The 26,772-nt window shown below is 42.8% G+C and overlaps 1 protein-coding gene and 1 long non-coding RNA gene across 4 annotated transcripts in view; one reads left to right on the plus strand and one right to left on the minus strand.

Moving 5' to 3' along the window:
- BMPR2 (bone morphogenetic protein receptor type 2) overlaps positions 1–16,613 on the plus strand; it is a 110,437-nt gene extending 93,824 nt beyond the window's left edge. Inside the window, exons 9-13 of the mRNA XM_065670074.1 lie at positions 127–274; positions 1,226–1,362; positions 5,018–5,190; positions 6,264–7,543; positions 9,226–16,613. Of these exons, the coding sequence (XP_065526146.1) occupies positions 127–274; positions 1,226–1,362; positions 5,018–5,190; positions 6,264–7,543; positions 9,226–9,476 (1,989 nt within the window). The 3' untranslated portion in view covers positions 9,477–16,613. The remainder of the gene's footprint in view (positions 1–126; positions 275–1,225; positions 1,363–5,017; positions 5,191–6,263; positions 7,544–9,225) is intronic.
- Positions 16,565–26,621, minus strand: LOC136009801 (uncharacterized). 3 transcript variants are annotated; one of them, XR_010610654.1, is made up of 3 exons: positions 26,357–26,621; positions 22,012–22,113; positions 16,565–17,681 (listed from the first exon to the last, which is right to left on the minus strand). It is a non-coding gene; the product is annotated as an uncharacterized LOC136009801 (long non-coding RNA). The 3 variants fall into 3 exon arrangements; XR_010610655.1 differs by having other exon boundaries at positions 26,087–26,621; XR_010610653.1 differs by lacking the exon at positions 26,357–26,621 and having other exon boundaries at positions 22,012–26,076.
- Between the last annotated feature and the right edge of the window lie 151 nt (positions 26,622–26,772).

Consider the following 26,772-nt stretch of genomic DNA (forward strand, 5'->3'; position numbering starts at 1 on the left):
AACTGCATTTTCTTTGTGTGTAGAAACTATCAAAAAAGTAGGATATTTAAAAAATAGAAATCCCAATAATAAATTGAATTTGGAAATTGCTTCCTGATTCAGAGTTTTCATTTTCTGTTTTTCCAGGTTGGTACAATCCGCTATATGGCCCCAGAAGTTCTCGAAGGAGCAGTGAACTTGAGGGATTGTGAATCTGCATTGAAACAAGTAGATATGTATGCTCTAGGCCTTATCTACTGGGAGATATTTATGAGATGTACAGACCTCTTCCCAGGTAACTAAATGAAATGGAAAACCGTGCAGTACTAGAAAGTGGTACTGGCAACCACAGCTACTCCCTAGCCATGGCATTCTAAAGTGAAGAAGGGAAATAAGGTTCTCAGTTGTTTTTGCAATTAAGTCGGTGCCATCTAGCGTTCAAGATGGTTGTTGTCGATACAGTGTAATTGAGTGTGGAGCATGGTTCATGCTCAAAAGACTTCAGATTCCCTGTTTAAGCAGTTTGCAGGCCTCATGGTAAGTATAATTTGAACATTATTATCACGCGTTTACAAACACTGAGAGTTGGGCTTATGGCAAGGGCAGTACTTCCTGCTCTTGAAACTGATAAAAGTGCCTGAAGTGTCTTTCAGACTTCCCTCAGGAAAGAATAGATGGGAAAGTGCTGTGATTTAATGTAGCCTTTAGTCAGTCATACTTTTATTTATGCTAGTGACATTGAAAACTCAGGGAAATCCTGCATACCTGTAACATAAAAGAAGAGGAAGTAGTCTTTTAAAATGTAACACGAGATTGTATCACAAACCACCACCTTCTTCCCAAGATAGAGCATATAGAACTAGTTTGACATGCAGCGTTCTCTCTGTAGTAAAACAGCTGCAGTTTGTGTGCACAGATCTTTAATCTCACTGGGCTTCCTCTGAAATGAAGAACATTAATACAGTCAGTAGTGACATTGCACAGAAATTAGGTGTCATCTGCAGGCTCTGAGACATTCTGAATGTGCCACTCAACCAGCAAAGTTTGGAGATGTTATCCTTGGAGACATTGCTGAACAATGCTTAATTCTTGCAGTTAAATCAGCTGGGTTTTTTTGAAGTTAGACTTTGAGGGAAAGTGGAGAACATCTCAATAGACAACAACTTTGATACTGGGTTTCATCACCTGAAAGCCCTTGCTCTGCCTTTTATCAGTGATTTTTTTTCTTCCTTTCTTTTGCTAACAGGGGAATCTGTGCCAGAGTACCAGATGGCTTTCCAGACAGAAGTCGGAAACCATCCCACTTTTGAAGATATGCAAGTCTTGGTGTCTAGAGAGAAGCAAAGACCAAAATTCCCAGAAGCATGGAAGGAGAACAGCCTGGTGAGATAGAATCTTTTCAAAGAAACAATTATTGGGGTGTAGTAATTTCTTAAAAGCAATTTTAAAATACCTTCTTTCTTTTGAATTATTGTTAGTAATTACGGATTGGGAGCTGCGTGTGTCTGGACCTAGTGGATATTCAATTCTGTTTTAGAAAAGCGACTCACATGAAAGCTACATTTCTTTTAAGGAAAAATACTTTGGTTATTATCGGCTACTGAAGTGTGATACACGAACAACAACTTGTTATATTAATTGTTAGACAGTGTCTGTAGTATTATACACGAAGTGCCCATATGTACTCTGTATGCTGGATGAGAAACATAAAAGCATTTTCTGCCTTTGACATCTTATAAACTAAGAACACCCTAAATTAGTTGGCAAAAAATGTAAATATCCTCTTCCAGAACTAAAGTCTATACACACTGTAATACTTTCTCTGAAGTTGTATAATCCTCAGAGTTTGCAGAGGCTACAGCTTCTAGCAGTCATTTCATTATAACTACATTAGGAATTTTATATGGCTTCACTTGATCTGCAATTTTTCTTTTCAAGACTGTAAACGTAGCAATGTTGTTTTGCATTAGTATAGCTGTGGCTTAGAGCCCTGCTTGCTGCTGCAGGCCAACAAGTTATGGCAAGTCAGAACTCTGGTAAGAGTCTGTGTGCTTGCTTTCATCTGCAGCAAAGGTGAGGTAATGCGAATGCTCTTGGGGGGAGGGGGGTGCTTGTCTTTTATTAAAAGCAAAATGAAATGCAAAACAGTTACTACTGAGTTCCACCTGATACATGGTAACTTGTTTAAGCTAAATTAGTTGGATCGCGAGTATGAAAACAATATAGTTGACTCTTACTTTAAATGATACTTTTATTTATTCCCTTACTGAAATTACACCCTTCAGTCTTCAGAGACTTTGCTAGTTGATAAGTATGTAGCTACTGTGCAGATAATGGGGAGCCTAAGGCCTCATCTGTGCTGGTACTTGTAAATATGTATGAAACACATTTCAGAGAGGAGCATAGCCTCCAGTATTAGCACTGGTGTAAAACATGTTGTAACTGAGTTGGGAGCTTCATAGAGGAGTTCTTTCATGACACAGTTTTGGCCAGCTGATCTCAGTGAGGGGAAGAAAGAAAAAACAATCCACACCCAAACTCTATGGGAAATCAAGCAGCAACTGTTTTAACTGTGGCCATGTTGGCAAATGCAGTGTTGGAAGAACCAAGCTCGACAGCTGGTTTTGAAGACAGTTATGACTAAAACAGTTCAAGGAGGTCTGTTTTGTTTTGCAGACTACCATTTTCAATGTTAATTATGGCCTAACAAGCTGATAGACTCCAGCACTATTGGATGATCCCCACATTTAAGCTGTCTCGCACATTCTTTGTGTTGTCACTGATGTTTCTGCAAAAATTAAACATAATAATTAGTGATGAGGATAATAAGTTCAGCTCTAAGGGTGGACCTGCATCATTGCTTTAAGGGAAAATAAGAACGAATAAGCAATCCATAGGTCTGTTATATGCATCAAGCAACCTACTCCACCCCGTACAGATCTGGGATAACATCTGAATGAGCCCTCTAGGAGAGATAATGTAGAAAACTAAGCTTCAAGTAGCCTCACCCTGGACCCAAGTCCTACCCTCCTGTATCTAATGCATGGGATAAAAAGCTTCTGTCCATTATTTAAAGCTCTGCTCTCTGTTATAATTTCTGTTGGATTATAACACTTTCGTGCAGATTTGTCTATTGGAGAAATTTACTTGTCCTTTTCATTTGAGAAATAAAAATCAATGGTTTATTTTGTAGGTCACATAATTAAGGCACTCAAAAGATGTAGAATCCTAAATTTATGATTACCTATGCAGTCTCAATTTGCTTCCTGAACATATGTGTTATGATACAGACCCTGATTAGCAGTATTGTTTTTCACAGTAGACATCGCCAATCTAAGCAGATGATGTGCATAAAATAATTCAAGGGCTATAAACTGAGTTGAGATGTTAGCAACATTCTTCTCTCATCTGCCAGAGCCAGAGCAGGGCCCAAGCTTGACTTCAAAGGTCAGGACTGAAGGATATTAATAGAAGAAAAGAATAATGCAGATTTCCTGTGCCTTCTATCTTTTTTGAGTGCTAAAACTTCTAAATAGTACGTTTTAGAATGGATCTGTTTGAATCTGAAATTAATAGAAAACACGTTACTGTGGTGAATGTGAAGCTCTAGAACTCGACTTCTGTTAACTGTCTGTACAGTTATCACTGTGCTCCTTTCATGATTCTTAAAACATCAAAAGGAAAGGGTCTGTTAGAAGAGAGACAATATTAAATTGAGCACTGGCTAAGTTTACTGCCTGTGAAACCTGTAGGGGAGAGGGGGCAAGAGGGGAGATTAGGGTGTTCATTAGGTACATCATAACTGTAACTAAATGAACTTCTGAAAGCCAAATGAAGGCTTCTTATTCTGGGGGAAAAAATGGATTCAGTACACTATCCTGCCATTGACCCTGAGAATGCTTTTAGACTTACGTTCCTCAGCTAGGAGGGGTGTAATTGCTTAGGCCTTCCTTTACGTGCTGTGGGAAGGGAGATAAAAGGTTTGCTTGTGTGGGAGCTCATCCCCACCTGTGCAACCATAGCTGCATCACTAAGCAGCAGTGACTTGCCAGATGTAGGCGATGCCAGGAGCCTGCTCTGTGGGTTAGGAGCTCTTGGCTAGTATGCAGAGCTAGTCCTGGCTTTCACTGCCAGAAGTGAACAAGGCAGTTCTGGCACAGAAGCAGTCAGCAGGACCCACTGAATGCCTTAGTGCCCAGCTGGGACTGTGCACAGTCATTGGTGCTGGAGAGGTTAAAGCTTGGCTGTAAATGTGAGATGTTCTGGCAGATCATATCCTATTCCTGGGCCACAGACTGGCAGCAGGGGCCAATAAATCTCTGCCTGTTTTTTGTACTCCGGATGCAGTGGAAGCAGAAGTGTTCAGTGCTCGTAATTTCAGTTGTCTCCTCTCCAGGTCTCTGACCATATGGCAGCGCATTTTGGAGGTCTTGAGCTCTAATTCTGACTGCACCATTCACCCCACAGTGTGATCCTAGGAATGTGTGTTTGTGTTTCTCCATCTGTAAAAGAAGGGCAGCAATAATCTTCTCCCATAGCACAGACAAATTCACTGATATTTATGAGGCATTTGGATGTTACAGTAGTGAACAGAAGAAAAGCATGATGAAATGGGCAAGGCTGTGTTATTTTCATATACAGTGCAGCGAAGCAAGGCAGGGACCATTAGCTGAATTGTGGGGATAACAATTTCCAGAGTATCATCAATCCTTAGTACACAGCTTTCATACATCAGGGAGAGTGAGCTGAGCATGAATACACCAGAGAGGGCTGGCTGCAGGTTGTATGGACACTGGTGAATGTAGCTTTTCCCAAGTAATTGTCTTCCCAGTTGGTGTGTGTGTGAGGTATGATAATAGTCCTGCGTATTGCTGATACTAAGGTAAATTAGTTTCGGTTAAAATTGTGTATATTCTGTTTCTCACCAGGTTGTGACTATTTTTATGTGTACAGAATGCTGTCATAAAGAAATAAATTAGAAGCACAGTATGAAGGGAAAATAATTTAAGATAAAGGGGTTTTATTTGTTTCTTGGCAGGCTGTGAGGTCGCTTAAAGAAACAATTGAAGACTGTTGGGATCAAGATGCTGAAGCTCGACTAACAGCCCAGTGTGCTGAGGAGAGAATGGCAGAACTCATGATGATTTGGGAGAGAAATAAATCAGTCAGTCCAACTGTCAACCCTATGTCAACTGCCATGCAGAATGAGCGGTAAGAAGAGAAAACATTTGGTTTTAGTCAGCAGCAAATGCCAATGCAGTGCTCAGCTCAGCTCCAGAAAGGAATCTAGAGCTAGCCTGGTGTTCCTGCAAGCATGAAGTGGGGGTGTTATGTGAGCTAGTCTACGTATGGGTATTGTATGACGTGATCCTGATTGCTTGTGTTCATAAGATCTCCTATGTGTCCTCAGAATTAAGACACCTTTTATGCAAACAACTGTACTTTTCACAGAGGGGCCTTTTAAACTGGACTTAGGCAAACTGTCTAGACAGGCTTGCAAAGTTATGAAGTGACTGAATTCTCTTTAAGGACTCTTGCTAAATGATGCATAAAACTGCTGTTTAAAGTGTCCTACTGAAAACTAAATTTGCAGGCAATCTGAGCTCAGGAAATCACTGAGTCTCAAGCCTGCAGCTTTTCAATTAAAGAGCTGTGGGGCCATCATTTAAGTCATCATTATTCTGACCCCAGGGAGAGAAGTGCTGTGCATTCTCTGCGTATATATGATCCAGAGGGAGTGAAAATTTGCAGAACTGGCATTTGTGTTTAACAGTATGCCCTGGAGATCTGGATTTGAGAGCAATGTTGCTGTATATAGCAGAATTTATTGTCTTAAAAAATCTTGCAAATGGTAGAATACCTCAGTTGTTGAAATAGTAGATTATTCATGGATTAGGACCTTGTGACTTTTTCCCAGCATCAGTTTCTCCATCTTGTATGTTTAATTCTGGTTGTCCTCCTTCAGCATTGCTTCTCTGCAGCTAGAGCAGTACCTTAGCAGTGAACTGGACAAATAGCGTACTGGACAAATAGAAGAAAATTACTGTTAGCCAGCTTAGTTGTATAAACACCATCCATGACCAAAATAGCTGTCCTAGTAAAACCTATTTTCTGCTACCCAGGATTTTTTGAAGAAGTTACTGAAAGATCTCAGTTTATACTGTATCTGTCCTTAGTTTATGCATGGAAAGAAACAGACATCCAGCTCTCTTAAATGAGAGGCTTTGTCATATGAGGTGATTTTTACGTATATGATCTTACTGTCACTTATTTTTTTCTTAAAGGAATCTGTCACATCATAGACGTGTATCAAAGATAAGGCCGTATCCAGATTACTCTTCCTCTTCCTACATTGAAGATTCAATCCACCACACTGACAGCATAGTGAAGAACATTTCTTCTGAACATTCAATGTCCACTACACCGTTGACTTCAGGGGAGAAGAACAGAAACTCCATTAACTATGAGCGGCAGCAAGCGCAAGCTCGCATCCCTAGTCCTGAGACAAGTGTCACTAGTTTGTCCACCAACACAACCACCACCAACACAACTGGCCTCACTCCTAGCACCGGCATGACCACCATATCCGAAATGCCTTATTCGGATGAAACAAACTTACATACCACAAATGTCATGCAGCCGGGTGGGCCCACCCCTGTTTGTCTGCAGCTAACAGAGGAGGACTTAGAGACAAATAAATTGGATCCAAAAGAAGTGGATAAGAACCTGAAAGAAAGCTCTGATGAGAATCTGATGGAACATTCGCTTAAGCAGTTTAGCGGGCCAGATCCACTCAGCAGCACTAGTTCTAGCTTGCTTTATCCACTGATAAAACTTGCAGTAGAGGTGACAGGACAACAGGACTTCACACAAGCTGGCAATGGTCAAGCATGTTTGATTCCAGATGTCCCATCTGCTCAGGTGTATCCTCTACCCAAGCAACAGAACCTTCCGAAGAGGCCTACAAGCCTCCCCCTGAACACCAAAAATTCAACAAAGGAGCCACGGTTAAAATTTGGTGGCAAGCACAAATCAAACTTGAAGCAAGTGGAAACAGGCGTTGCCAAGATGAACACTATCAACGCTGCAGAACCTCATGTTGTGACAGTTACCATGAATGGAGTGGCTGGGAGAAGCCACGGCATAAACTCTCATGCTGGCACAACCCAGTATGCCAATGGCACGGTGCCATCTGGCCAGACCACCAGTTCGGTAGCACAAAGGGCCCAGGAAATGCTCCAGAACCAGTTCAGTGGAGAGGATAGTCGGCTGAATATTAATTCAAGCCCTGATGAGCATGAACCCTTGTTGAGGCGGGAGCAGCAAGTTGGCCATGACGAAGGTGTTCTGGACCGCCTAGTAGACAGGAGAGAGCGACCACTGGATACTGGCAGAACAAATGCCAACAACAACAACAGTAACCCATGTCCAGTGCAAGACGCAGCTACAGTCAGTATCCAGAATGTAGTGAGAAATCCTGGGCAGACCCAGACTAGAAGAGCACAGAGGCCTAATTCGCTGGATCTATCAGCCACAAGTAGTTTGGATAGCAGTAGTATGCAGTGTAAGTGCCTGCAGGACAGTTTCCCTGACACTTTTTTACTTAATAGCTACATCTGTCTGGTTGAATAGAAAACACTTCTGCCTCTGCTGTCCCTCCTCAAAGCATACTCACTAAATCCCATAGAAATTTAATTTCTATCAGCACAGTTTCCATCTCCTTGACACAGTCCTGTTTCCATCAACTCCAGCACATGTTAGGTCACTCTCTTCCTTCCACATGCATGAAATAAATCTGTCTCTTTATAACCTGTCTACTCTGACTGGGAAGAGAGTAATTTCTAACTTTCATTATTCCTTGCAAGGCACCTGCCTTGGCAGCTGCAGAGTATATTGAAAAAGCTTCCTATTTCTTCCTTCAGGGGCACATTATCTCTCTTTTCCTTATTTCTCCTCATTCTCTTAAGAGTAGCTGGCTCTAAGGTACAGTGATTAAAATAGTTTATTATAGTACCTACTTACATGCTTCATTACTTTTAAAGCAACTGATTTGACTGTATTAGCCTAGCCTAGACAGAGGGTCAGGCGTTCTCTGCTTGGCTCCAACAATTTTATCAATCCTTCATTAGTTCACCATGTACATATTAAAAATTAATCAAAGTAGTTAGAATCGATTTTAATAGACTCCTTCAGAATAACTGCCTTAAGAGTTTTATGGTCAAAGATCTAAGTGGTTACAATGGGGCCCTCCTTTTTGCAGTGAGAATGTAACTATCTAGTTCTAGTTTAATTAGGTGCATCCTCCGAGTTTGACCTTGGGCCTGTGGGAGCTGTTGGAAAGGCCTCCTAGTGTGCATTTTTAAGTGATTTATTTCCAGAATGCACTGCAGACTTGCAAACCTCTGACTGTGTTTAGGCAGATGCTGTGATACTACTGAAATGCTCTGGGGGGCCAGGCAAGTTCGGAAAGGAAAGGTTTAGAAGGAAACCAGAACAAACCTTTCAAGAAACGTAGTTGAATATTCAGCAGTGAAATGTTTAAGCCTTCCTTTTAAGTAGGAAACCTTAATTTTTGTCTTAAGTTGTTGAACTGACATCTGATTGAGGTAAAGAAAACAGATCATTGCAGTAACTTTGTTTGATTGAGGGTTATGTGAAGTAAAAGCGGGTTTTAACAATCAGATTTATACTGCTAAAATTTTATCATGATTGAAGTTAAGTTTTGCAACCTAGCATACCAAATCCTGACATGATCTTAACAGAGAATGGACCATTTTGTCTTCAGGTAAAATGCTTTGCCAGGTGAAGTAGGATATGGGGACCTTTGGTTTGGTTATACTATTAAAAGTTTAGTCTTTGCCATCCTGTCGTAGCGACATCTTTTTGTACCTCCCATTACAGGTAATATAAGATACTATGATTGCAAAAGCCCCTCAAATGTCAAATGCTGATTCTGCTGTTTGATGCCAATGTGCAGTCAAGGTAACACAAATTACTTCAGTGAAGTAATTTCTGACAGAGAACAGAATCTGACCCCTTGTTTCAGTGGCAGCTACTGTAGGTGATGTACATATCACGCCTCTGCCACCCGGTTGCTTTTGTTCGTGATAAGATTTTGTTCTGTTGTTCTGTTCTGCATGAGTAACAACCCTGAGCTCTCCAGTCGGATCTTCCTTGTAATGCTGTTTTCTACTCTGTTCTTGTTTTCTGTTTGGGTTTTCTTTTATTTCTATCTCTTCCCTTCAGTAGGTGACTCCTCGCAGGACGGCAAATCGGGCTCAGGAGAAAAGATCAAGAAACGTGTGAAAACCCCATACTCCCTGAAGCGGTGGCGTCCTTCCACGTGGGTCATCTCCACCGAGCCGCTGCACTGCGAGGTCAACAACAATGGCAGCGACCAGGCTGTCCACTCCAAATCCAGCACTGCCGTTTACCTTGCAGAAGGAGGCACTGCCACCACAATGGTATCTAAGGACGCAGGGGTGAACTGCCTGTGAAATACTTCAGAAGCCGGCAAATGACCTTTTTTTTGCATTATTTGAAACAACCATGCGGAAGACATTTTAATAAACTGCTTTCTCCTCCTGTCAGCAGCCCCCTCCCAAGGACTCGCTTTAAATAGATTTCAGCTATGCAGGAAATTTTTAGCTTATGCTTCCATATATTATTTTTTTTTTTTTGGTTGTTGTTTTTTATTTTTTTGGAACATTTTTTGCACTTTTGATTTCGCCTTGCTCGACTTCAGTCTGTCTGTCCCGACCACGGAATATATATATGTGTGTATCAAATGTGGTCGCAAAATATTTTTTTAAGAAAAAAAGTAACGAAAAAAAGTATTGCTGATAATCAGTTTGGACCAGTTTCTTACGGTCACTAAGATCCTAAGCAGACTATAAGACAGGTTTGACTGCAGTGGTGTCTTGTTTAACCATGTTTTGATTTCTGTGCACAAGCTAGTCTGTATATTTCTATGTTACAAAGTGTATTCTCTTTTGAGCCCCGTTTTTCTTGTGTCATGTTGAAATGTGCAATAGTCTATAGTTCACAGTATGCTTTACTGAAGAGTGTGTTTCTAAAACTGCCACATGTTCCCCTTTTTGTATTTGTTCATTTTTCCCTGACAGTTGAGCAGTCGGCCGGTCATGACAGTGAACTTTGCACACCGTAGCCAGCCTGAAGCAGCTGGCTGTATCACATTGTGCTCTGAGGTGACAATGCATGAATTTTCCCCAACTCAAAAGGGCTTTTAAAAAGAAACAAAAGAAGAAAAATCTGGGCTCAGTAGCATTCCTTCGATCCTTCCAGGTCAAAATGTGTTCCCTTTATAGTAGTAGGTGCCAGCCTGTGAAGTTCTCAATAACAAAACCTTGAACAAATGTAAGGAAACTGTCAGCCATTTTTTCCATTTTATCTTGTGTGCGGTTTCACCCCCTGTATTTATGTAGAACCTGATTTAGATCACTGATGTGTACATCGAAAAATACATTGTATTCAGAAATCCTAATAACTGTCATACCGAAAAGCTCTAGTGAAGGCAGGTTGCGAGCGGATGATGTATTTTGTTTACAAAGAGGAAAAATCATGAATCATATTTGGCACAGAAGAATTCTGCGGTGAGTCACAAATCTTTCCTGATTTACCTCCTGACAGACAGTCTGGGGTAAAATCAGCCCCATTACTTATGCAGGTAGGTGCAGCCTAATTGACTGTTGTTGCTGAGTTGAGTTAAACTTGTCCTCCCTTCCAAGTTCTTAGAACCCCCAGTTCATCTTCTTAAAATGTGTTGCACGCTTTTAGAACTCATGGCTCTGAGCGCTTGCGAGGGAGGGTTGGTGTTTCTTCCCTCTGCTTAGACCCTTCTTTCAGCTGTATGCACATCGATTTTTAGGTGTCAGTGAACATGAATGTGAAGTCTATTGAGGTAAATTGTTTTTCCACCATCTCAAGTAAATCTTACCCCTTTTTCAGAATGATTGTTTTCACTCTCTTCTGAAAGAAATCTGATTTCCTCATTGGTCAGGACTTCCTTCCACCTCAGAAATATTCTTTCTGATAGAGAACATTTCAGTAAGATCTGCTTTGATGAAAAAGACGTAACACATGTCAGTCTTGGGTACTGAGTGAAGTTTTACCACTTGATCTGAAAACCGATGCTGTTCAAAGAAAGAAAATCTATTCAGTCAGCCTGCCAAAGTCCTGTGGCAGGATACTGGCAGCAAACAATTGCCTCCCCCAGCCTGTCTCCTTTCAGCTGACTGAAACAGATGCTCTGTGCTTTCAAGCTCATTTGTTTCCTTGCTGTTACATTATTTTTTCCCTGGAGGTAAACTTTGCCAGCCTTGTTCTTCTATATCTGATGATACAACAAGTATAATATATGCCTCGATATATCTGATTCTTGCTGTTTCCCCAAATCCTTTGTTTATGCTTGATTGCTATGATTTTCTCTTGTAATGTTTCTTAGATGCTCCTAGACATCTCCAAGAGATAATTCTATAAATCCATACTTCGATTAAGTGTAGCTGTAGAAATACAAGCCATGACACGCATTACGGGCTCCCTGTGCTCCTGAAGCACCAGTTCAAGTAGTACCTTTCGTCTCTGAGGCGTAATTCTGTTATCCATCTGTATAAATACAGAGTCCTATCTCCTCTCTTCAAAAATCCAGCCTTTCTCTGGTTTTACTTTTAATTCATTCCCTGGCTCCCCATCTGCTGCAATCTCACATCCCAGATGTTGAAAACCTGCCAGTTGCTCAGCTGGGCTTCAAGACCTGAATCATGATTTTTGGCATTCTGTTCAGAATGCTGGCTGTGATTTTCTTCTCTTTGGCCTTCTTTGAGTATCCGGTTGAAGTACGGTATGTTGTTCTCTGATGATCGTTGTATCATGCATATTGAAGATTCTTCACTCCTTTCGCAATGACTTTTTGCTTTGCCTTGCATGTATCATCCATCAGCATTTCAGAATGTGGGCCGAGAAGTGTATTTAGTACACTTAGCTAACTTGCAACACTCTGAGGCAGAAAAGTGATTTTCTCTGACTACTACTTCATTTTGCTAGGACAGATCTGCACCAGTCTTCTTCTAGCCTTCCTTTTCAGGCCCGTCCTTTGCAAGAAATCCAACTTTATGCTCGATGCAATCAAAATAATTTTAATACCACATGAAAATGTTCTGCAGTTTTCCCTTAAACACTCTTAAAGCAAACATAATAGTTTTTATTCCTTTATCTATTTCTGCCACTTGCTGGAGGGTCTCTGGGATGAGTTATAATTAGTAGAAAGTATTGGCTTTGTAATCTACCATGGATAAATATAATCTGTAACATGATAGAAATACGTATTTTATCACAAAATACCAAACTGAGAAAAACTACTTTTAAAGGTCAGTCAAAACAAGCTCTTAAGTAGGTACCAAAATACTGTGATTCTGCACAACTAGACGAGATCGGATTAGCAGTTTGGTTTTAATGCTCAATATAGCAATGCCCTTTTTTTGTGCTCACAGCATATAATCCACAGATACTTTCTCTGTAAATTAAATGATACTGAATTGTATCTCATGCCATGAGGAATCATCCTTAACCAAACAAAATACATGTAAGAGAGACTTCTACAGACCAGACATGTGAACACTTGGTAAATGTAATCAGGGGAGATAAATATGTTTTATTTCTTTGTGGTTTTGGTTTTTTTGGTTTTGTTTTTAAGAGAAAAGGATAATGATGAAAGTTGATAATTTTCTATCAATTTCTCATGTATATTGCAGACAATATAGCAAAATGAAAATAGAATGATAGTGTAAATACCTATGAATTGTGCCACTGTCAAATAGGCAACAGTAGAATATTTGCTATGGTAATTTATAATGTATAATTCAAGTAAAATGTTAGAGCAAACATTTGTGATGTTTGTATATATAAGCCAAAATCTTACTGGTTTTAGGAAACGATGTGCTAGTAGAAGCCAGAAGAGTTATTAGGTTAATGCATTGCCTCTTTTTCTGTTCCCTGTAATAGAGGTCCTCATCAACATAACATGGTTTCTAGAATGTGAATTATAACCATTTGAACAGACATGCCTCATAGTCAGATATACTTTCTTCCAAAATTGATGCTTGTAAGTCAGACTGTCTGTCACACTTTCCCTGAATTCCCTTATAATGCTCCACAGCTTCATGTGCTAAGCAATTCTTATTAACAATGCCTCTCTTGAAACTCCAAGATTAAATTGCACACCTAAAAGTAAAGGAGTTCCTAATTTAAAAACCAGTTGATATTGTCATCTTTAGAATATTCTCAGAAACAAAGAACATTTCTGGTTTGCTTTTTTACTGCTGTTCATTTGTCCTGTTTCCATATAAAATCACCCCATTTTCAGATGCAACACAGTTTCACTATTTTCAATGCACCAGGGACAAAAAAAACAAAACCCAAACCAAACAACAATACCCCCCACCTTATAAATGCATTTAGAAAGTACGTATCTTCCCACCTGTCAACCTTCTCTAAAAGAAATCTTTAATCTTACCTGCCTCAGAAATAAGAAAAAGGAAGTTCTGTATTTGTATGGAATAGATTATTGGGCCAAGTGTAGTAATAATGAATTGTTCCTAAAAAATCTATACATATACAATTGTATATGCCATAGTTTCAGTGTTCAGTGCTTTCTGCTCCAGTATTCCTTTTTTACATGTTAAAAAAGTAGTCTGCTAATATAACATTGCTACATCTATGTTGAGATTTCAGGAAAATATTCAGCAGTTCATGGAAATTACGGATTATGGAAAGTTCAGGCCTAATTAGGGAGAGTTTAAAAATTCACGTATTTAGTCAATACAGGACAAATTAGTTATGCTGTGGTTTTTACTTGTATAAAAATGATGGCAGTTCCCATTGTGGAAGCAGGCTGGTTTAAGGTCATAAAAGCTATAACTGCTGAGCACAGTAGCATACACATGACCTGATGTCTAATGGGAAAACTGGGGGCATCTCAGCAAAGAAAACTGAAACAGGCCTGATTAGCCTATGACAGTTGGATCATAGACTGGACAACTTCATATTCTGCATAAATCTGAATTACGTGAATTTTTCTCTTTGGTCTCCCACTATCCATATTAACAGATATTGACCTCCTTGTTTAAATGTTCTTACTACATTTTGTTCAACTTTAAGCCTTTCTTCAGTGAAAAAGCTATACGTACTGCCGTTGCAACCAAATACATATTTTTAATGTAAACTGTGTATGTATTTAGATGCATATGTATGCTGTGCATAAATTCCAGGATCAAATTCTGAGTTACAGCATCAGATGGTAGCATTGGGAACAAGTATGATGTTCTTTCTCATGTGCCATTTTTTAATTGCCTTTAGTGCATCAGAGTAAGATTGGGATCAGATTGTGTGCCATACAGTCCAGTGGTGCAAGATCTCCCATGACAGACTTGTCATTGGTGATTTAGGTTGAATGGATTTATGAGAGAGAGATGGGAATGCACATGACAAACTTTATCTGAAGCTGAGTAATTCAAGGTACCTCTCTTAGAGATCAAAGGGTAACTCAAACTTCTTAATACATGCTCATTTTTACGAGTTTTTTTAATGTAGTAGAGATAGTTACGTGTGGTTGCCATTTAAACATAGTATTTTAGTCCAGTAAACCCAATTACATTTTAGGCTTCTATATTGTCATATAAAACTGTAGCTGTAGAAACACATCACTTTTTTGATATCCCCCCCCCGCCTCCAGTAGGTTCAGTTTTGATGTGAAGTAGTAACAAGTCAGATTTCTCATTTTGAGGTTTCTTCTGTACTGACTAAACTGGTAGCAGAGCTTCTGCTTCTGCAGAGGGCACATTTAGGCACTCCAGTGAATCACAATGGGAGTTATGTTTGGTGCAAGTGTGGCTGAGGAAATCAACACCTAGGCCCCTGGCGCTTGAGCCGAGCACTGTTGAAATCAAAGAAGAGGCTGCCATTGACTGCTGGCAGTGGTTTTAAGAATATCTTGCGAGGATTAGCCCTGGGAAAGCTGAAACGGAATGTTGGGACCACATGGGTGATGTTTTGAGGGGAGTGAGCTGATGCTTGGGTCAGGCTGGGTCAGTACCAGTGTGGCTGTGGTTCTTGTCAAGAAGGGGAACTGCACCAGTGGGAGTGGAAGGTTTCAAGATAAATCCCTACCTACCTTTAATATTGATCCGGGCTTCATGCAGGTCTGATTTGGTGACTGCCGCGGTGCATTACCAGTCTGAATTACTTTTTATGGCCATTCCTATTTATTTCACTGTGGTTTAATATACATATGTGCATAATAAGCAGGAGCTAGTGAGAGTTACGTTAACTTATAATGTAATTGTCAGATATTTTAAAAAGCCTGTTGATGAGAAGTAGTGTAAATCTGCAAGTCGTTCAGTTGGTTAACGTCAACGCAAAAATCATGTTTCAACAGACGCGGTAACTCACAGTAAGGAAGGACTTCTTCCATGTTCTTGTAGGCTTCTGCAGATAGATTACAGAAGCATACATCTATCAGGGGCATAGTATCTTGCCTGGTAACTATTTTAAAGCAGAAATAATTAGCCTTTATAACTTCCTTGTTCCAAGGTCTCCCAAAAGTAGCCCAAGTTTTGTAGCCGATCCACTTGTTTTTAAGACAGAGCGGAAATGTGAGGTTTATTTGTAGAGCACTTGATTCACTTTTTTTGTGCTTCAGAACTGTATCATGAAGTATCCCACTTCGGTCTTGCTTATTCAAAGGGAAAGAATAGAGTTCATGTTTCTGTAAAACATCACAAGACAAGGAAACAGAGACAAGTCCAACGCAGAGCTGACTTTCCTTTGTCACTTTTGTATTTCCTGACTGGTGACTCTTCTCTCTCCTTCACACTGTTGAAACGTATTTAAAATGGTTTGTATGTAATGTTTCTTGTCTGCTTTTTGTCTCTAGAGGAAAGTGTGCTCTATTCACATTTATATAAGCTGGAATCATATTTTACAGTTGCTGTTGATTATTTCCCCCCCAGACGCAGTATAAGAGGAAAATGAACATGGCAAGGACTGATTTCTAGGGTTTGGTCTTCTGTAAAAGCTGAAATAAGGAGCTGTAAACCTGCCATTTTCCTTGTGAAAGACTGTAAAGAAAGCATTACTTTCTGAGCGAGCTTTTCTGGGGAAGAGGGGGAGAAACCCTAGAATACGGAGTCTCATCAGAACCCTTTTGTTAACGGGTATTTTTGGTTTTCTCTCAAATGGCTGAGAAAATATCATGTATGAATTTATAAATAATTGCTTTCAGTTATTTCTTTTGTATAAGCTGCCCAATACCCTTGCTATGCTGTATAAGTTGTGTTTCATGGAACAGTGTGAGTATGAAATAAAAAAAGCTAATTTTGGGGTTTTAAATCATCTGTGGATGCCACTATGAAAGCTGACATTGTTAAAGCCACTACAGAGTTTTCTATGAATACTTGTAAGAATTGCTTTGTTATATATAAACCTAAATAAAGAGATTGTATTGATACAGAGACATTGGATAAGAACATTTAAAAGGCTATTCTTTAGGTCTAAAAGAAAAGGCTTGCTGTAAAATGGTGCATTATTCCATTTATTAAAGATCATATTAATGACAAAAAGCACGTTCTCTTGTGGGTTTTTCATGGTATTATCTGTTATAGAAATGCTGCCAGGAAGGGGAGGAAAGCCCCTGTTGCAGCTGTGTTTTGTTGGTTAAGGATAAGGAGCTGCTTCATTACCAAGGGCTGAATAGGACCTTGGGACACCTTTGGCATGTGACAGATCACACACTGCTTTGTTGTCGGAAAATAGCGTGGAATAATTAGGGCTTGTTGCTACATTAATGCGGTGCCTCTGACTGCTTTTTACCCATTTTCACCAGTCAGCCAGTTAAGATGCTTGTTACTGGCACCTAAATGCAGCGTGGTAGGTGTTTCAAAGCAGTAGGCCGTCCATGGCCTCTTGTCATACATTGTCTGTCTGCTAAGTGTTTAAATGCAGAAAAACAAAAGGAAGAAGAAAACTAAGAAAGAAAACAGGAGGAAAAGGCATTAAATTGAACACTTTTTCACTTTTGGTTGGGCTGCACTTGGATTTATGGCAACCCGGCATGTGGGAGGACACAGCAGGCAACAACCCTTGCAGGTGGCACGAGGATTAAAATAGCAACCCCTATCCTTCCCACACAAAGTACTGCGGTCTTTTCCCTCCCCATGAGGAGACAACGTCACAGCCTTCTTACAAGCAGGAGCTTCCTCAGCCCGGAGCTGGTGTCCCATCCAACGCAACTAGAAGAGATGTAGGTCCACCTGCAAATTTCCCCCCCTGACCCAGGAGCTTACCTGCTCTGCCCTCCCGAAGGTAAGGTGCTGGGAACAGACAGGCCTTTTCTCCACTGCAGCCTCTTTTGTTTTGCTTCCTGGTGTTTTCCAGTGAAGAGTTCTTCCTCTAGGTTCCCTTCTTCCAGTCGTGCCTGCGGGGAGCTTCAAGGTGAGTCATTAACTGGAATCACCCCCGTATAAATGGTAGATGTGCTGTACCTGTACACAGGTGATGCTGTTCGATTGGTCTCATCTTTCTCATCTCCTGTGTGACCACTGGTAAGTGTGAGGGAGTTAGCGTTCCATGGCCTGATGGGTGCCAAGGCAGGCACCAGGATGCTGAGGCTTTAGGGCATGGATGCTTATCTATATGAAGAACAGAGGGAAATGAATACAAAATGGCCCTTGGAACTATCACCCCCACTCACTAAGTTACCTTCGCTCTCTAAACAGCACCAAGCACTGTGCTGTGGGTTCCCACTGGTTCCAGCACTTTCCATTATGCACAGATTGGTTGGACACGTCCTGCATCTCAGTTGCTTCATGGTTTGTATCTCCTTCTTTCTTAATTCCTGTTAATTTATTATCTCTATGAACACGGATCAATTTTGCAAGCAAATAAGAAAGTGGTGCAAGTGTTAGACCTCCGTGGCCAAAGAACTACCTCCAAAATGCAAAGAAAGAAGGGAGACAGAATGTGAATCTTCATTTCTTGCTGGCATTAATAAGGAGGAAGCAAGAAACTGAGGCAAATTGTGTCTGGTCGAGCATCTGCCTGTATGGTGAATCACCTCGGCCCCACGAATGAATCTGGCTACAGGGAAGGAACACAAGCCTCCCTTCCCCTGTGAGCAGGAGGCAGACTCCACGCTCCAGGGTGGATCTGCAGCTACTTTGGGGGTTTCTGGACCGGAGCTCAGGACAGTTACTGACAAGGAGCAGGTCCCTCCCTGACAGAGCTCTGTGCTGGCCTGCAGTGGCTTGCTGTTGGCTGGAGATGGCTGAGCAGCACCAGCTCACAGGAAAGAGACACTGGGTAGCCAGGTCTGATTCCCTACGTGTGGGGCTTTAAGGATGGGCCTACAAAGCTCTTTGTACGCAGAGATCTGTGATCCCAGTGGGATTCAAAGACCTTTGAAGTCCTCCCAGGAACAGCCCCAAGGAAGTCGGATTTCCCACGAGGTGGTAGCCAGGGACACCAGGAGCGCTGGGAACCACAGAAAGCTCTCGTTTCCCTGCGGCACAACAGGCCCGTTCACCTCCTGCTGCCCTGCCCTGCGCGGCAGCTCTGCCTCCAGCAGGGCAGGGAGGGATGCTGACCCGATCAACGCAGGAGCACCAGGAGCTGTGCCCATTCCACCTTCACCAGTGCCCGGGATGGAGGGGCTGCCGCTGCCAAGGAAGCTGAGAAGGAACTGGGGGGCACCCCTGACTAAAGAAGTAGATGTGTCCCCCACCCAGCAATTACCTCTCCATCGACAGCAAGAGCAGCCAAGTCCTGCCCTACCCAGCAGATGTGGCTGAGTTGTGTCCTCAGGGCATCTGGGAAGCCTTGACTCAGCTCTGCGTTAACACAGTGTTACCGATGAGCTTTACTGATGTACTTTGTACCGGGTGCGTGAGCTACTTGGGCATAAGAAACAGTCTCCTCATAGGTTTCCCTGTGTGACCTCACATTCTCACCTCGGCCAGCTCTCTCCTGCAGAAGTAACAGCCACTTGTATTCGGCTTTCGCTTTGCTAATGGGAAATGAAAGTAAACCAACAATAATTATATTCCTCTTTGTTCCAGAGCAGTGATGCAGCTGCAGAACGCACTTTGTGGAACGCAGCCACGTCAGTCTTCCATTTGTTTCCATTCAGGGCTTTTTCCCCCATTTACTTCTTGCTAATTCTGATGTTATGGAAATTCTCCACGTGCAGGAGATTATAGACATCTGCTCACTGCCATGACCCAAAGCGCATTCTGTTGGGTAAGGAGGTTAATTTTCCACAGACAGGAAAACTCGGCTATACCAAAACGTTTCAATCTGTATAAATTCATCTCTGCGTGTTAGTCTGAAAGGCTGTAATTGTCCATCCAACAGGGAGCAGAAATGTCCTGATTCCTAGAATTTAAAGGGCACACTCGGGTCTTCTGCTTTTATGCCAGGGGATCCTCTTCTTTCAGCTCACAGCACCTCAGGAGAAGTCTGTGGGAAGTCCACAAGTGGTGATCTGAGCTGAAGCCGTGCTGTGGGGACCACTCATGCCCCTTTTACAAAGACAGCAAATAATGCTGCCTGAGGACAGCTGGGCTGTGCGGGATGATGTAAGGAAAGCACGTTGGTATTTACTGTGCAGCATCTGAGCAAATGGCATTTCTAGATGGGGCACTTGCATGGGCACTGGGAAAATGGTACGGATGCAAATACTGAGAAAGGTTGGAAATGCGTGATGCAGGCACATTTCGATTCCTGATGGGAAGGACAGGAGTTTCCCAAGGCCTTCTGTCACGTTGCAAGCACCTTTTGAGAATGAGGATGTACACCCACCACAGAGCAGGCATGGTTTGGGCATGATGGGCAGCGTCTCAAATGCATGAGGTGGATCTGGGGGAAGAGGAAAGATCACGGAGGAAGGAAAGGTAGGGATATTTGTTTCAGGCATCAGCAACACAGTAGGACTCGGTACTTGCCTTTGGCCTGATTTCTTTGTTGCTCGTGTAGGGCATTGTGATAAAGAGGGTACAGAGGTGGTACAGCTCATTTTACTGGTGCCACTGCTTGCATCAGGCCTGCAAGCAGCTCCTGAGAATGGCATGGGCTTTTTTGCTTTCCCCTTTCATTTAGTGCAGCCTTTGTTTGTGAGAAGTTCGTGCCATAGGCGATCGCATTTCCCAGTCGGAATGACCAGAAATATGGTTTCCATAAGGTACTTTTATGCACATGGAACTGTGTGTGTAAGAAGTGAGGTTAGTTTGTGCTCTGCTCCTGGTTTTGTTCCTGATGGCTGTTAGCCTGTATTTTTTCAGTGACTGGCATTTTACCAGTCTGCTGTAATATATTTGTATATTTTTGATTATATATAATTATACCTGTTTTCCCAATTTCTTTCTCTCCTTCTCCATCTACCTCCCCCTTCCCCTTTCCTCTTACTGGAAAGGCAACAATTGAGCCCTGCAGATGTGTTGTAACGAGTAGCTTCTTGCACCTCCAGGTCCCTGGATCGGTGAAAAACTCAGATCTGACACAAATCACTGTGGCGGGTTGGAGGTCTGACTCTAGCGCATGAGGTCAGTGTTGCTGCTGCACCCATTCCTTTCCCTGGTGCAGCCGAGGTGTATACAGGTGGCCAGAGAACCTCCTGCAGCAGGAGGGCCTTACTGGATCTCCACTGAGGTGGAAAGAATTCACTGGGAACGTGCATTTCTGTTGCTATGCCAGGAGGTTTCTTGCAGGATCATTAAAAACTCTGAATCAGGCCTCAGAAAGAGCCAGTTTAAAATCACTATTAAGCGGGATAATTTTATTTATTGTTTGCTTCTGGAAAACCAGAATGCAACTAAATCATGTGTTTGAGCTTCCCCCTGTGATCACGAGCGATAGAAATGTGCATTTAAGACATGGGCAAGCAGGAGATCCCATGAACTGAGACCGAAAGTGAAACACGAAGCACTTGAGCCAAACAGAAGCAAGCAGAAGGATCAGGTGGGCTTGACGTGGGCACTGTGTTAACTGTAGCAGAGCACCCAGTCACAGGAGGTACTCAAGGCTTCTCCTGTTGCAAACCAGCAGTGGCCAACAAGCTGCAGGCTTGGGAAGCCTTTCCCTATTACAGTTTGGGGACCTAGGATTAACTGGTCTCTGCTCCGAGGATAAGAGACAACCTGCAGGCTCACTGCTGTGAATCAGCAGCCTAGCTGTGCCAGCCACGACTGCTGGAGGTGTCTGCACACCCCTGCTGAGCAGTGTGAGCCTGACACCCTGCCTGAGCATTGTGTGAGGCCAGGGCTGCTAACAGAAGTGGGGCTTAGGGTTTTGCCCAGCCTTGCTTTCTTCATCTCAGAGATGACATCCACTCTCACAGTGATGGCTCTCCAGCTATCCTGGAGGCAAAGTCAGGCTGAACACAAGATGCAGTGCACGAGGACAGGATGAGACACACTGATGTCTGGTTGAGATGTAACCAAACTAGTTAAAAGCTCCCTTGGTGCCCATGGCTGAATGCAACAAGGATTCAGAACACTGCTTGATCGGTTCTAAGTAGATGATTTCCCAAATCAGAGCATCCCTTGCTCCCACTTCATCACACGCTCTGCTAAAGTTAATTAGTTTAACTCCAGGGCTAGTACATGTATGGGGAGAGAGAAGCAAAATCATTTTGTCACTGCTTCTCAGTAGCCATTGTGCTCATGGCCATTGGAATGGCCATGAATAAGCCATGCCAATATGCTTTTCGCAATCTCTTTAGCTTTTCTAAATGTTATAAACGGAAGCAGAACAAGATTTTAGGCCTGAATCAGAATGAGCAAACCCTCTTCTTTCCTCTCTTAGGTGAAAAGTGTCTACAGTTCTGTGCCTATTCATCACATATACAGGATGTTTATCATCCTATAATATGACCGTAAAATCCACGTTATTAAAATTGATGATGTCAATAACTGAAATAAATCTTTTACAGCATATAATTCCATGTGACTCTATGATTATACTTACAGGACAGAAATTGTGCTGGTGGCTTGTGGGAGCATTCAGTGTTCAATGCTTGTAGATCAAGAGCTTCCTTCTGTAGTTTGAACACATTCTTCTTCTCTGAGACTAGAAGTACAGAAATACGTTACCTCTCTATACACAACAAGAATAAAGACAAATCTCTGTATTACATTTGCAAGCTCTGGAAATACGTGCTAAAAATATTAAGGTTTTGGGAGATAATCTTAAAGAAAAATTGCTTGCTTCCTAAAAGGAAGGGAAGTTTTCTTGTTAGAGGGTAGGAACTGCATGCAAATTATCATCCAGCATCTTTCTTGCAGGATACCTTGGGGAGGCTAAACTGTCTCAATGAACTCAGCCACCTCTCTCAACATTACCAAACCCACAGATTCGGAAACGTGATGGACAACATGGCTTTTCTGCTGCTCTTCCTCTTCCCTCAGCAGAACCCAGTAACAGCTGCAGTCACTCTCATCTGCTGAACCACACATGACTCCAGTTGCCCCTCTCCTTCAGTAGCTGGACACTCACAAGGTTGTTGCTTAGTGTTGCTGCTGTCATTTAACCTGTGTTCAGAAAACTGGTCTGTATATGTGGGAAATCATCATCATAGAATAGTTAGGGCTGGAAAGGACCTTAGGATCATCAAGTTCCACCCCCCCTGCCATGGGCAGGGACACCTCATGTCACAAGTAGGTGAATTTAGCACTGTCTTCTAAAGAAATTAACCTTGTACTTCTCCCAGGTAATTCTGTTCGCCATGAACACGTGCCGGAAACATCTCTCAAGCCTGCAGGTAAGTGTTGCATTGAGGAACTGTGCTGGTTTGTCAGAAATGTGTTATCTTAATGCTAGTGAGGCACGGAAGCCTCAGGATGTTATTTATATGACTTCTCTTAAAGGTTGTACTTCATGAAATGTAGCAGGAGCGCGTTTTGCTTTAAGTTGTCTTTTGCTTATCACATGTAGTTTGATTTATGGCCAAGGTCCCATCTGTTGTTTTTTATTGTTTCAACCTTAATACCTTATTTCAATCTGCTTGCCTGCTCAAATCCCGCCAGATATTCTGGAATATTAACTAGGATCTTACAGGTTTTGTGTGAAGCGAATTCCTTTATGTTTGTCCTGTTTCTCACATGTCCCCCGCTGATGTTGAACACCCCCATAAACAAGCAAAACAAACTACCTCTCTGCAGGGGAGAGATAAGAAATGCAATGAAATATCCTGGGGCATAATCTAATGTTTAGATTAGACTCCCAGAACCTCTAGTCTTTCAACCTTCAGTGTTGCATGCAACAACCGTAGGTAAAAACCCCAAAACAATCCGGGGCAGTATAAAAGCTTCTTTACCTGTGCTGCTTTGCATTGATTTAATTTTGGAGTAAGACATGAACACATTTGAAGCTACTTGGATCACAGTCATTTTCCATCAGATTTGCTATTATCACCGTTACTTTTAACAGTACATTTTCATATGTACTACTATGAGCAGTGAGCAGTTCTACTCATTAACTTCCAGTGCTTCAGTACAACAAAACTCCATAAGTGTTCATTGTTTTGATATCTGTACAGTAGAATGTGGGCCTGTGAACCTGGCTAAATCTCTTCAAGCTTGTTTCTCTGCTTTTCATTCAGGTTCACTATTTTGACCACTTCCCTGACTTGTTTACATCCCTATTTTGAGCAGGTTGCACATTTCTTCGTGCAGCTCTGTGTGGTTTGTCAGTCAGCCTTTGAGTGCACTCTTGATGTGTTTCTAATATTTGGATTTATTTGTTTGTATACTCAGCTTTTACTACACACCATATTTTAGGAAAGAACCAACCCCTTGCATGTAAGGGGACGTTTGCAGTTCCTAATCTCCCAACAAGGACTATGTTGCAAAGCAGTATACTTTGGCAGGCCCTGGGTTTAGGTGCTGAGTGCCTTCAGGTCAGTGGGAGGTGGGAATGCTTATCACCTTCTGTGGTGGCACTTCAGCGTGGTAGGTGAGCACCCCAGTGACTGTGCAGCCCCAGTGGGTCAATGGAGCTGGAGATGCAGAGACAGATCCTGGCTGTAGGAAATGTGTTGTTCAGAGTTGGCCTGGACAGCGTTTGGCAAAGTCTGAAGGTAGTAAGGAACTTGACAGCTCAAACAAAACCCAGAGCTTGGGAGGTGTGGATTACAAGGAGAGTCTGGGGGGGATCTGGATCCAAGTTATTTGGGACTGGGGTTTTGATTTAGGTTAATTTGGGTTTGGGGGGGGTGTGGTTTTTTTTAAAGTAAAAAGTTTCAAAACTATTTTCAAGTAACTCATAATCCTCCTTTAGTTGTCTCCATTACTTCTGTAAGGTGTAGGAGTAAGATCTTGTTGTAACACATTTGTAACAGTTCAAACAAATTAACATATGAAGTACATTAGGTCTGAGTACATGACTTTACATGTTGAACTTTCACATCTAGAGCAGTGTACGTAAATGCTTTGCTTTTTATTGTCATAACAACTGTGTGGAGCAGTGCCACTTTTGCAGTGTGACAATAACGTGGGAAGTACTATAATTGTCACAGATATCTTCTGCATTCAAAGTCGTGACTTGGCTCCGTAACATGCATCATGCAAATAAACCTGAATCAATACCTTTCATTTTTGGCCTCTTCAAAACAGTAACAGGAATCAGAATGCGTTCGGAATATTTGATGCCATAAACATATATTTATGGCACAGTATTTCTGGGGAGGATAAACTGTCCAAGGGATGAAAGCCCGCTGAGCAACTGTGCTGGCACTGGCAGCGCGTGCTGTCACAGCAGGAAGAACTGCAGAGAGGATTGCATCTTCTGCTCTCCACTGGGGATTGCAGCAATGCTACATAGGTTAGCCTGCTGTAGGATAACTGTGGGCAGTCCTGGGCTGCTGTCACGGTGTAACTCAGCAGGCAGCTGAGCACCACACAGCCGCTCGTTCAGTCACACCTCCCCCCCCAGTGGGGTAGAGACAATCAGAAGGGGAAAAAAGTAAAATCTGTGGGTTGAGACCAAGGCAGTTTAATAGGATGTAAAAGGAAGAGGAAATAGTAATAATGATATCAATAACTACCACCATTATGCACAAGCTTGCTCACCACCTGCTGGCTGATGCCCACCCCATTCCCAAGAGGCAGACTGTCCCAGGTCACTTCATAGAGGGCTTACCTCTATCCTGTACCGTCCTATAATTTGGAATATGCATTCTCCAAAACCCCACTCCACCTAAGAAAGCTTGTGTTTCCATTTTGCTAATTTGTAGAGAGGGAATGACCAAATCCCTTCGCCTCCACTGCTGACAGCATGTAGCCCATGCTGTTTTCTGCCTCTCAGCCATTCCTGGTGAGCAGAGCACTCTCCCAGGTATTTCAGTAATCAAGTGGACTATCTGGGATTTTGATGCTTTGCCACATTGTACCACCAGTGCTTGTGACGGCTACAAGGAAAGAACTGGGATGTGGTGCTGTGTGTGTAATTTATAAGGGAACTTCAGTAAATTGCACACTTAGGAAAGAGCTACAATAATGATCTGCCAGACTTCTGGTGCCTTCCCTTGACATCACCACTTTCAGGGGCAGCCCAAGGTCATTCTCAAGTCTAGGCACAGCCTCTTGTAGCCGGTTGTGGTTGACCCGTCCTTCTATGCTACAGGCCGTATTACTGCTATTTAGAGTACCTGCGGGCAAGCATAAAATGCATTTGTCCTGTTCTTTTTTGCCAGTCTGGCTTCTCACAAAAGGCTCTTGACTCTGACAGGAGCTTTAACCTTAAAGGCCTGAGGCAGGCCCATGTGCAGGCATCCTTCAGAAGGGCACATACATAGTCTTGCTTTTCAGGCTTGTTAAACTTGTGAGCCACCAGGCTGGAGCTCTTCAAAGGGGAAGAGGGGGCTTTTTAAGCGAAGCAGACTTCCATCAGAAACAGCGAAGGAGAACAGAAGAGAGAAAAAAACCAACCCCAAGTGTAACCAAGCTGAAGAAAGAACACTATGTAATTTGTTTGTATCATAGCAATGGTATTCAATTGCAACATGCAACTCATAGAGCAATATTGAAGGACATAAGTTTGGTACCTCAGAACAGGCACTTGCAGTATAGAGAGAGGATTTATGGACTTCTTCATGTCTTGGAGGTGCCAAAGTGTATCTACTTTGTATCTAAATAACCCAAACACATAACTCGAGCCTGCTTCATGCGTGTATTCCCTTCCCTAGGGCATAAATCAGGTTAAGAGGATGTCACAGCTAGCAAGTGCTCTGAAGAGATTGCGGTGAAGACGCGACTAATCTAACTGAGAAAGGGTAAACACAGCAGCTGAGGGGAGAAGTCTGCCTGGATATTACCCGTGCATCCGCTGCCATCATCAGTCACGCCAAGCTGGTGGCAAAGCGATTGGACGAGCCGCTGCTGAGCCGCCGTCCCCTCCTGCCGCGCGTTCGGAGATAACAGCGATCGAGCCGCCCTGCTCTAACGCAGCCCCGGGACGGGCCCGCCGACGCGGGGGGGGCCGCCGCCGCCCACGTGACGGCGGACACCTGGCCCCTGCCCGGCGCTGCGGCGGGACGCGAGGGCCGGTCCGGCGGCCCGTCCGTCAGGGCCCGTGCCGGCCCGGGGTCAGGACCGCGGCCCCGCTCGCCCCCGGCCCGGGCCGGGGTGGGGGGGGGGGGTTCCCCTCAGCCGGGAGCTCCCCGGTGGGCGGCTGCCGCCGGGCCGCGCTCGCGCGCGTCCCCCCACGCCGCGCGGCGGCACGTGCCGGGAG

The sequence above is a fragment of the Lathamus discolor genome, chromosome 3 (genome assembly GCF_037157495.1).
Source record: "Lathamus discolor isolate bLatDis1 chromosome 3, bLatDis1.hap1, whole genome shotgun sequence".
Taxonomy (NCBI): domain Eukaryota; kingdom Metazoa; phylum Chordata; class Aves; order Psittaciformes; family Psittacidae; genus Lathamus; species Lathamus discolor.